We start from the raw sequence: 11,811 nt of genomic DNA, 5'->3' as shown, positions 1-11,811 counted from the left end.
TGTTTCTTGCAGGCTTTAATCTGCCGTTTCCCAGCTCCGGTGCCAAGCGCCGTTGGTAAAGCGGGGCGATGTGGAAGGCGATGAAAGCCAGGCAAGAGACAACAGCATCGCCAGCACAACCCTCCCCGGCTCCCGCAGCCCCGGCCCCTGTCCCCAGCCCCATGGGGTGACAAAAATGGGTCAAAAAAAACCCCCGGCTGGGGACGATTCCCCTCTGCCCAGCCCCAGCCCCGGGGGACGTCGGTCTCTGAGCTGCTAGGAACGCTTGTGCTGGGAATACATTTTTGCCAGAAAAGGCAGTTTCCAAGCCATTCTGCAGGGATGTTTTGGTCTGGAGAAGGACGTTGTCCCCGAGGTTTGCAAGGTGCAAGGCTCCGTGCTCGCTTCAGACCAGAGAGAGGGAGAAGTAGAGACAGGAATAAAAAAAGAAAAAAATCCATACAGATAAAACACATTTCAGCCATTTACACGCACCACAGCAGGCACTGGTCTTTGGAAGGCAAAAGGCAGAGATCCCATCTAAGCTGCAACGTCACGTTTTGAAGCCTCCTGAGTTGCGGGAGAGTGGAGCCGTCCTCGCCCCTTTGCTCCGATCCATCCTTCGACACTCCCCGGCATCCCGGGCTCCTCCTGCCCAAGAGCTGGGGGGAGTGGGACGGGCTGGGAAAGCCCCCAGCACCGGCCGACACGGCTGCTGCGGATGGATGGGGTGTTGCTGGCCGGAGAACAGGATCAGGGCAGTGATGAGAGCACGAGGGGCACCATTTACTTCTGGATCGATGGGGAGGGCAGGATCAGGGGTGGTCCTCGGGTGCCTGGCAAGATGCTGGTGCCGGATGCTTCGACAAGGCAAAGCTGCTGCAAAAAAAAATCTTTCTCTGCTTTTTGGTAGGTGACACCTCCCCGGAGATGGGGGAAAAGAAACAGGCAATGAGCAAAAAGATGGTTTGGAAAGATGCAGCCGGCTGCCCAAGTGGTACCCCGCCACGGAGGGGCTGTGGGGAATGCTCCCACCCCGGTGCCCTCCGCAGCCGCCCGAGGCTCAGCGCCCACCGGCGCTGGGTGCCCAACCACTCCCCGGCTCCCGGGCCTTCGCCAGAGCCAGGGGTGGACTCAGTGTTAAAAAAAAAAGGGGTTTTTTTGGGGAGAAGGACCAGGTCAAACCTCGGCGTCGTGCCTCCCAGGGAGGACACCCCGGCCGAGGCTTTGTCCCAGCCTTCTCATGAGCCGCTGGCACAGCTGGGACACTCCAGCCCCTGCCTTAAAAATACAAATGTGAAGGATATTCCTCCAGTTCCTATTTATTTTAACCAGGCTCCATCATTGCTGCCTCATGGTTGTGCCACAGCTGCTGGGACCTGACACCTCCTCGCCCCCCCGTCCCCGTCCCCACGAGCCCTCCTGGGTGGGCTTCATCCCCGGGGGACATCGGAGGGACACCGCAGCCACGTGCCGGGGGGAATCAACGGGAATCGGGGCTGAGCACCAAAGCAGCGACCAGCCCACGCCTCCCACGGGCGCAAACATGGCAAAGGCCCTGGGAAAAGATCGGGAAAGAAATGCCGGAGCAAAAATTGCTCGTTTGCAAGAAAATGGGCAGCCGACGCTTCCCGTACCCAGGCTGCTGAGCCCGGAGCTGTCTCCCGAGATGGGAAGCGAGCTGCATCCCGCAGCGCAGCCTCACCCAACAGAGCGAACCTGTTTCTCGACTTCATTTTTCATTTTATCCACATTTTCCTACTGCGTTTTTCTGCTATGACAGGGTTTTTTGAGGGTTTTGTTTCTGTGCCACCTTCTCTCCGGGGATCGCACCACCCCAGTGCCAAGGCTGGCTCTCTGGCCTCATCCCGTGCAGCTCCTGTTCGGCATCCAAAGGGCACCAAACAATGCGACAGCACCCAACAGGGCCTGGCAAAACCAGCACCACCACTCACCTCCACCTCTCTGCCCCATCGCATCCCCTCCTCCCACTACCCGCATCCTTCACCCCACCAGAAAACAGCACGAATAAACCCCGACCCACACACGGGCTTCGGGAACCGCCGCATCCCAGCGACTCTGTTTTAATTTTGCAGCTGCCTGGACAGCAGGAGGGCGGGCAGCAGCACCTCGCTCGCTGCCTGCAGCTCCCCTGGGCACCTTTTGCATCCCTACTCCGCAAAAAAACCACCCCAAACCTTGAGCTTATCACCTTATCCTGCAAATATTCAGCAGTTATAGAGCATCCTTACTCTCTCCAGCTGAGCCTGGGTGCGGGCAGCACAGCCTCGGAGACCCTCCGGGACCGGCTGCTGCAGGCGCGCTGCCCACCCTGAGCATCTCGCAGGGAAGACGACGAGGCGAGGCGGGACCGCGTGGCATCGAGATAATATTTAATAGCCCCGTCGGGCTTACGTGCTCTGGTCAAGCAAATTTTCCGGTGGGTTGAGGCTGGGCAAGGGGACACCACCCTCCAAACATCCCCCCACCCCAATCCCGCTGAAATAAAGTGCTGCGGGGACCGGTGGGGCTTTGCCCACCCTGTGTCCCCATCCCGCAGTTCGTGTTGGGTCTCAAAGCGAGGGCTCCTCTGGAAAAGCCACCAGGAGAAGGGCTTGTAAGGCCAAGGGCATCCGCCGGGAAGCTGTCGAGAGGCAGCCAGGAGAGGACATCCCACCCCAGGGAGTCCTCCCCCACGAGCAGCGGGTCGGGACCTCCCTCTTGGCATCCGCTTAAAAGTGCCGTCCCCGAACTCCTCCTGGATGTGGGGTTTTGGGGTTGCTGGTGGGTGCTGGGGGCCAGGATGAGGGACCGCGATGTCACGGTCCCCGAGGGCGTTGGGGATGTCAGACCCGTGCGCCCCGCTCCATCCCCACCACCCAGGAGCTGGGTCGGGGCTCGCCCCGGCTCGGGGGCTCGCTGGGCTCCAGTAGCCGGTCCGAGGACTCGCCAGTACTTTCCAGTTTGGCGTAACCCACCAGGCTGATGTGGTCCAGCCGGGGCCAGCTCCGGTTCTTACGGTCCTTGATGGGGGCCACCAGCAGCACGCCCGGACGGCCGAGGTCCAGCGACTTGGAGTGTCCTGGGGTGTGGAGCTGCGCATCGGGGCTCAGCTCCGCCGCCGCCAGCTCCGTGCCGGGGCAGCTGCCATCCACATTGATGACGACATGGCCACCACCACCACCACCACCACAGTCCTGGCCACGGGGCATGCTGCTGCTGCCACCGGCGAGCGGAGCCCGGGAGAGCCGCAGTGCTTCGAGGCAGGGCTCGGCAGGGCCCCCCTCTGCCCTCTCGCCGGTCCCCCGCGCCACCGCATCCAGCAAGCGGTTGTTGAGCTTGATGACGGGCAACGCCAAGGCACCGACGGCCGAGGAGAGGAGGGACTCGGCTCCGGCACGGCAGGGAGAGGTTGAGGTTGGCCTCGGCGGAGGCGCTGGAGCGGAGGCTGAGGAGGGAGGCGGCAGGGGATGCTGCCGGGTGCTGGAGGAACTCGGCCGTGGTCTGGAGCCTGTTGGGGCCGTAGCAGTCAGACCACTTGCTGCCGGGGCCGGGGCAGGAGAGATCCACTTGGTAGCAACCCTCCACACACTCAGCGTTGGCCTTGGGGACAGGCTGGCCGTCCCCACGCTGGCAGTGCCCATCCTCGGGGCCGGTCCCCTCGGGGAGACCCGCCGCCATGGAGTAGAGCCCCTTCTGCATCAGCCTGCGGGTCTCCATGTCCCTGTTCTCATAGAGCATGGTGTTGGCGCAGATGAAGATGAAAAGCCCGATGCCCATGATGACGGGGCCGATTAGCTTGAGCTTCTCGCTGTGGGGCACATGGCGCCCGGCGGCCACCTCCCTCCTCATGTCCCCTGCGATGCTGGCATTCCCCGTGCCGGCCCTGGTGCCCCCGGGTCCCCGGTGGGGCCAGTAGCCCACCACGGCGATGGTCATGCCCACCAGGACCACTGAGATGCCCACCATGACGAAGGCTCCCGATGGCGAGCGCATGCGGAGCTGCCCTTTCACCGGCACCTCCGGCGGTGACTTGCGCCGCAGCCTGCGGCCCCGGCGCCGCGGTGGGGCGGTGGGCACCGGCGGCTTGGTCCCCCCCGCCTCCGGCTCCCGCATGGGTCCGTTGGTTTCGGTGCTCTCGGCAGTCATCGTCTCCGGCTCGGCCGCTCTTCCTGTGGGGTGGGGAGGAGAAAGAGGTGAAGAGGCATCACTGGGGCTCCGTGTGCCCAGGATGCCGCGAGCATGGGGATGCCAGGAGCATGGGGACCACAGGGACACTGGGAGCATGGGGATGCCAGGAGCATGGGGAGCATGTGGATGCTGGGAGCATGGGGATGCTGGGAACACAGGGAACATGGGGATGCTGGGAAAATGGGGATGCCGGGAACATGGGGATGCCAGGAGCGTGGGGGGCACAGGGAGACCAGGAGCATAGGGATGCCGGGAGCACAGGGGACAGCGAGCCCGCAGGCTGCACCACGTCAGGGACCAGCAGCTTTGCTCTCCTCCCTCGCCTGCCTACTTTCCTCTAGTTACTTCTCTCTCTCCGCTCGAGAGCAGTGGAAGGGCTAAGGAGCTCCCTCCGGCCACGCTGCCAACGCCTCAAAACTCATATCCCTAAACCCCCGGGGTCGCGCAGGGCAGCGAGGATGGCCGGGACCCCGCTGCACCACGTGCTGCTCCGGCACAGAGCCGTCGCCGGCATCTGGGGGCCCAAATGGCCTGTCCTGGGTCACCAAGTCCCGCTACACCTCCAAAAAGGTGCCACCAGCCAGCTCGGCTTGACAGCAGCAAGGGAAGGGGCCATTTATTTGCCTGCTGGGGAAACTGAGGCACGGCTGCACGTGAAAACCCAAACCAAAGGTCTGACAAAGCCGCGCTGCACGGGGCCCTGCAAGCGATGCAGCTCCCCAGCTTGCTCCGCTCGCTATCCAAACATGACCTAAAAACCTAAACCAACATCCCATCATCCTCGAGCCGCTCGTCAGGCTGCGGGACTCACCGACCCAGCACCCACGCGGGATTTAAGCTGAAAGAGTTGTTCTTCCCAATCTGCTGCTGTCTCCTGCTTCAGGGGGAAGCTGACCCGCTCAGTGCATCCACAGGGTCCTGCCCTCACACGCACCAAGATAAAGCTCCACATCCAGGGATTTACGGGGTCTTCCAGAGTGCACGGTATTTCATTTTATCCAGTACCTTGTCTCCTAGATGAGCAAGAAGGTGTCGAAGTTGCTGCCAAAACCTGCCGGTGACCAGCCGGCAGGGAAGCGTCAGCTGGGCTGGCACCGATGTGCACGGGTTAAGTGGTGCCCCGCGATACCGGGAAGCTAAACCATGCTCTGAACATGTCCCAGACCGAAAACATCTTTTTTAAAAAAAAAAAATAACCTCATGTTGACAGGAATCTGCATCCTTCCAGCCCGGCTGCTCGCTGCCGTGTGCCCAGCAATGGTTGGTGATGCGGGCTGTGGCTGTGCAGCCCGGGCAGGACGGCGTGTCCGTGCCCTCGCCCGTGTCTCCTGGCACTGCTGGCGCTGCCGGGGGCCAGCGTGGGAACGCTGCCCGGGCTGTTCCCAAACGGGGGCCGGGGACGCGGCGCCGGCGTGAGCGGGGAGCGCTGCAGGGTGGCCCCCGGCCAAGGGATGCTGCGGGAGGGGGCTCGCCGCACCGCTGCATCTTAAATCGGAAAAGAAAAGCGTTCGGATAGCCCGGCAGCCCGGCAGCATTGATATTCAGCAATTAAAAGCCAGAAACTAAACCAAAGGAGAAACACCGTGGTAGGAGGAGGGTGACCGCTCTAATTTTACTCCCCAAGATGAATGAAGCGCCGAGAGCCAGCGACCAGCATCACCGACGGCAGAAAAATAAGACACTAAGGTTTTTTTTTCCCAGTCTTAATCATCTTAAGGTGTTATTAGCATCAGAGGGAAGGAATTAAAGATATGAGTTTCAGGATGACAGCGTGTTCCTGGCACAAGGCTGTCAAGCTGTGACAATTTGAATAAGGGAGATTTAAAGGAAAAAAATAAAGTCCCAAACAAAACAACCCAGACCCACAGCCCACTGCTGAGTGGGGTGTTAAACCTTTCCGTGAAACAAGCTGATAATCCTGCATTGCAACGGGGGAAACACAATAAAACCCAAGGCAATGTTTACCCTGAATGGAAAAATGAGGTTTTAAATATTTTGGCATTAAAGGGAAACAACCGGGCACTCAAACACATCCCAAAGACTGTGGTGTTTTTTTGCCTCCAAATGCCCTGATTTAGGTTATGTCCCAGCTTTCTCTAATTACCATCTTAGGTTCAACCTCTCTTAATTTTATATCAAACCCTTTAAATGCCTTGCCGGCTACTTAGGGATTAAAAAAAGTAAGACCTCCTAAACCGCAAAAGCGGAGCAAAGGCTCTTTGATACTGGCTGGGGGGGGAATGTGAACCCCCCCCGGGCTCATGGCCCCCGAACTTGCGCTGAACACCCACCCCCACCCACCAGCCACCTCCTGGTTTTGGCCCCGAGCCTCAGCCGTGTCTCTTTAAACCCAATTCCGCCATTATCTCCTTTAACCCCCCTTCAAGCCCCCGCAGAGCCAAAGCCGGCGCCCGCGGGGCCCAGGAGCATCCCCCCGGGGTCCCACCCTGGGCGTTGTGTTGGGTGCAGGGGATGTTCACCCACGCCGTGCCGGGCTGCTCTTCTCACCCTTTTGTACTGGGTACGGCCCGGCGTTAAACTGTGGGAGCTGGGGTGCTTAAAAATGGGTGCAGCAGGACCAGAGGGTGCCCATCCACCCTGCATCCATGAGGTCCAGACCAAGACCCCATTCCCCCCTCCTCTCCCTTTCCCCGGGGAACAGGGGATGGGAATACAGGGCAGGAGGGACAGGCAGATGCCGGCAATCTGCTTCCAGGCAGGGAATCCCCTTCGCCCCCTCCCCAGCCCCCGGCACTATTCCTGCCCCGAGCGCCTCTCCCCTTATCTCCCTGCCGCCCGATAGCTGCCTGCTTTCTGAAGTTGGAGCATTTAATTGCTCATCGCCGGGGCTGGTTGTTCCCAGAGTTCAAAACCATTATTTTTATTAATAGAATCCCCAAGGTTATATAAGCTCTTTAAAAAAATATATTTAAAAAAAATAAAAAAATAAAACCCAGCGTTGCCATCCAATTCTGCAACTCGCAGACGCCGACACTCACGCGAATGGATTAATTCAATGTTGGAGCACTGGCGCTAGACAGACACAGCTCAGCTGGAAGGCAGGGCCGGGGGTCCCGTGGGTGCTGCAGGGGCAGGGGGACAGCCCGGTCCCTTGGCAGGGACAGGCGGTGGCCCGGGGCTCCCGGCCACCTCTCTCCAGCCCGGAGGCAGCCGTGGTTCAGCGGGACCTGATGCCTCCGGCCTCCAGTTTTGAGGTTTCGATTCCCGGTGGGGAGGAATGACAGTATAGAAATGTAAATGCCGTTAGCGTTATCGAGCGAGATGAGGGCTGCTCTGCTGCCAGGTTCGGAGTTAAGCTTCCAATCCCCACAATAAGCCTGGCATTAAAATAAACGCAAATATTTCTCTAATCCCCCCCATCACGAAGGCATATTGCTGGCTCCACCCTCCCACCCCAATCCTCTCCCGCCGCCTTCGCAGACAGACACTCCTAAAATTTGACACTAAATCCCAACACATCCGCCAACAGCAGAGCCGGACTTGGGGTAAAGCGGAATTTGGGAAGGGTCCCTCTTGCAGGCAGGTCCCCGCATCCCTTGGGTGCCCCGGGATGCTCTGCCCCTGCCATGACCGCGCTGCCAGCTTGAATTTGCAGCATGCCACAGGCTATCAAAAAGCAGATTTGGCCTCCAAATCTCCCTCCGGCCGAGGGATGAGGGGCTGGGCCGGTGCCCGGCAGTGCCACCCCGGTGCTGTGCCGCAGGAGATGCCAGCCAGCGGCCAGCCAGCTCGGTGATGTGCTGGAGAGCTGCAAAAACACCTTATGGAAAAGGGCCAAGTGCAGGCAGCATTGAGGGCAGCTGCCTTCCCCTTGCAGGTTTATCCCCCTTGCCAGTTATCTTCCCAGGAGCGTGCTTGGCTCGCACCTGGAAAGGGCTTCGGTGCGGGACAGACTCCACCACGCCAGCAGGGATTTAAAACCCAGCGTCTCCCCAGGGAGAGCGTTTCCATCGCTGTCCTGCCCTGCTCCAGGCTGCGTTGCCCATCCTCGGAGCATGATCCCATCCCGCACCCAGGATCCCATCCTGTGGGTCTTCTGCAGGTCACATCTGCAGAGCATCACCCCGGGGAGCTGGTACCGGGAGCAGCCCAGGCTGTAAAGAACACTCAAGAAATGCTTGACAAAGAGAAAGTACCTCCTTTTTCCTTTTCTTTTCCTAAAATACTGCGACTTTAAAGCTGCTCTCCTGATTTTGGGAATGAACTGAAATTTGTTGCCAAATCAGCCAGCAAAGCCCACAGTGTGTTTAAAGGCCGCGGTGATGGGCAAGACCCCCAAAGCGCTGAGGCACAGCGTAGCCCTCTCTGCCTCATCCAAGCCCCCGAGGGAGCCTGAGATGCCAAAGCCGGTGGTGGCCGAGCTCCCCCAAATCCCCCCTCCGCAGGGAAGGGGGACCCAGGCAGCTGAGACCTTACGGGTACGAGGACACGCTGAGCTGTGCTGCCAGAGCCCTCCCTGGCTTCCCCACCCACCGGGGAAGGTACAGAGAATGGTAATGACAGTCTGCGCCGAGATGTGAGGCTTAAAAATAACTCCCTTTTTCAGCCTAACCTCCAACGCCGCCCCCGGCACGGGGCAGGGAGGGGATCGCGCGGAGCAGCACCCAGGCGCCGGCTCCCCTCTCCCCATCTCACCTCCCATCCCGGCTGGAGGAGAAGCGAAGCCAACGGGGGAGCAGCATTGGTCCCGGTGCGTGGTGCATCCATCATCTTGGATGCTCGGGGTGGTTTGAGGTCCCCACGTCCTCGCCTACGTGGTGCCTCCTCCTTTCCTATTTTTCTCAGTCCACTTCAAATTTCCCCCCTTGGCTACACATTAAAGGCGTCCAGAGAAAAGAAACAAGACAAAAAGCTGCCGGGCATCTTTCTGGGTCTCTCCCAGCAAGAGAAAACCCTGCCACCATCCCAGCACCCACCGGCAGCTCCCAGCCTGAAGGTCAAGCAGGGGTCCCGAGGGATAAAACCTCCCTGCCGTGACCCCAGCACAAGCGTGTTCCCAACGTGGTGACAAAATCTGCCTCTCCAGCTTCAGCTTTGGCTGGGGACACCCCTTAATCAATCATCATTAATTAAGTTCCCTCATAGAAGCTTCCACATAAAGTCAGTAACGCTAATTATCATGGCGTGGGAAGGATTATCCCCCTTCCCAGCAGGAACCACCTTCTGGTCCTGGGCTGGGGGTCTCATGCCTGGTTTTAACTGGGCTTGTGATGTATTTTCACCTTTGCTGCAGCACAGAAGACCCCGGGTGTGACCACCCTCTGCCCGTCACCCAGAGGTGATGGCTCATCAGTCTGAAACATCCCTTGTTTCTCTCTCCACAGCAGCAGAGACCTCAGTTTCCCCAAGCGAAGGACGGGATGGATGAGATGGTAACACACAACCACCTCCACTAAGCGCTTGCTGATGGAGACATCACCTCCACGCCTGGCCAAGCTGCGGAGAAGCATCTTGCTGGCTTCCCATCTTTGGGTCACACATCCCAGACAGCAGCCAGGAGCCACCAGGGCCACCGCTGTCACTTGGAATACAACCCAGGACAGCAGGCTACGGGGAAAGATGGTGCTGGGCTGGTTTGGGGATACAGATGGGTCTGTCCCTTCGTTTTCCACCCCGTGCTTGACGGGCTCACCCAGGCGAGAAGGTCCCGATGGGCAAATGGGATGCAGCAACGCCCGGGAGTGAGGCGAGCCACCAGTGCCACCAGCAGCTCCAGCTCCATTCACCTTGACTTCTCCAAAGTCCTCCCTGCTCCCAAAATGGGGCCATCTGCTAAACTCCTCTCTACCCCTCAGGCAAAGAAAGTGCATGGAAACATCCAACTGATTACTAATTACAAGAGCTTGCCTTACCCAGATTTGCTCTGCTAATTAGACTAATCTCTACGGCTAGGAAATGAGCCGCAGTCACCCATAGCGAGGAGATCACGCAAGTTGGATGGATGCTTAACTCATGTCAGACCACTGCGAAGGGGATCGTAATTCCCGGCTGCTTCTGACGGGCCATTGTTTAATAGAAACAATAGAAACGCCGGCGAATTTTCTGTTTCTCCTCCAAGCTGTTGCCGAAATCAGGACATCTGCATTACTCAACTTTTTGTGACATGAACCAGATGCAAATAATTAATAAATCCAAATTCCAGATAATGCAGGCATCTAAATTTAAATGGAGAGTGGATTTCTAATGGCAGCTTTTTGCTCGCTTGGAGGAGAGGGAGGAGTGGGGAGCTCAGGGGGATTTCCTGGGAGAATTCCTGCCTCCGGGAAGCGGTGCAGGGTGGCAGGGCACCCAGGGATGCAGGCTGCGGCCAAGCACCTTGCAAATCCTCATGGCCAAGAGAAAAAGGAAGGAGGGAAAAAAAAAATCCGTAGGCTGGGATTTCCAGGGAATTAGGACCAAACTCTTTCTGAATTTGGCACCTTCCCCACTGCTCCTTTGAAAAATCCCTGCCAGCGTGGAGGGAGGGCGGGAGAGGGCTCCGGGGGGCTGCCAAGTCCTCCCTGCTTCCAGGCATGGCCCAAGTTATCCGGCGGGTACAAACACACACAACCCATCTCCTCCCACCCCAGGGACCCGCATCCCACTCTACCTGCAAGCAGTGAAGTTCCCAGCCGTATTCCCAGCTGGGATTACTCTTGCCTCCAGCATTTTAAACCTCCCATCTCCACTACTCTTTACCCTGCAAAAACCCCGTCTCCCTGATTTCATGAACGGGAATCAAAACCCACCTGGAAGCGAGATGGGAGCCGTGGGTCTGGCTGCGGTTGTTCCCCCCCAAAGCCACAAAGCTGAGCCCCTTGTGCTGAAATGCCCTCCCGATCCCAAACTCCAGGAGCTACCGGGATAATTTCCACCCACTTCTCCTCTCTCGAGTGTCTACACCAAACCCTGCGCGGGGATCAGCTGCGTGACCGCTCCTCGCCTCAACCCTCTGCGAGGAGACCCGGGGAACTGCAAAAAGTGCTGGGATTGGGATACTACGGCCGGCTGCTTCCCAGGTCCCGGTTTCTGGCCGTGGCAGGGGGGGTGGAAGTGTCCGTGCGTGGGCTTGCACACGCGTGTGCGCGCACATCTGTGCATGCCTGCGTGTCAGCGTGCGCACGCCAGTGTGCATGTGCGGGCTGCACGCGTGTGCCCGCGTCTGTGTGTCTGTGTCCGTGGGTGCCCCGTGTCCGTGGGTGCCCGCTGTGCATCCTGCTGCGGGGTCGGCGTGCCCGGGGTTGATGCGAGGGTTTACGGCCGGTGCCGTGTCCGTGTGTCCGCGTGGGTACCCACCCGCCGGTGTCCCCCACCCCCTCCCCTCCCTTCCCTTCCCTTCCCTTCCCGCCCCCCCCCCATCCCGCACTCACCGGCGGCCGCCGAGCCGTGCGCCTCCCGCCGGGGCCGGGCCGGGGCCGGTCCCCGGGGGCGGCGGGCGCTGGGCTCCACCGCCGCGGCCGGGGCCATGGAGCGGCGGGAGGCAGCGGGGCGGCCGGCTCCTGGCTCCCAGCTCCCAGCTCGCCCTCGCCGCCGCCGCCGGGACGTCTGGGCGCGGGGCGGGGGGGGCGGCGGGTTCCGCCCGGCCCCGGGTCCCCGCCCCGCCCGGCCCCGGCCGCGGCCCCGCGGTGGGGCGGAGCGCGG

The 11,811-nt window shown here is 60.0% G+C and overlaps 1 protein-coding gene across 1 annotated transcript; it reads right to left on the bottom strand.

Annotated features, from left to right (window-relative positions):
• Positions 1-2,365: 2,365 nt before the first annotated feature.
• On the bottom strand, positions 2,366-11,567 carry TMEM200B (transmembrane protein 200B). The gene is given in 3 exon segments (XM_050909971.1): positions 2,366-3,386; positions 3,388-4,151; positions 11,541-11,567. Coding segments are annotated over 2 exon segments (1,302 nt in total). The 5' UTR covers positions 4,129-4,151; positions 11,541-11,567; the 3' UTR covers positions 2,366-2,825.
• Positions 11,568-11,811: the final 244 nt, after the last annotated feature.

Source organism: Gymnogyps californianus, chromosome 22 (genome assembly GCF_018139145.2).
Source record: "Gymnogyps californianus isolate 813 chromosome 22, ASM1813914v2, whole genome shotgun sequence".
Lineage (NCBI taxonomy): Eukaryota > Metazoa > Chordata > Aves > Accipitriformes > Cathartidae > Gymnogyps > Gymnogyps californianus.
The sequence above is the reverse complement of the archived record's forward strand: the minus strand, read 5'-3'. Positions and strand labels throughout refer to the sequence as shown.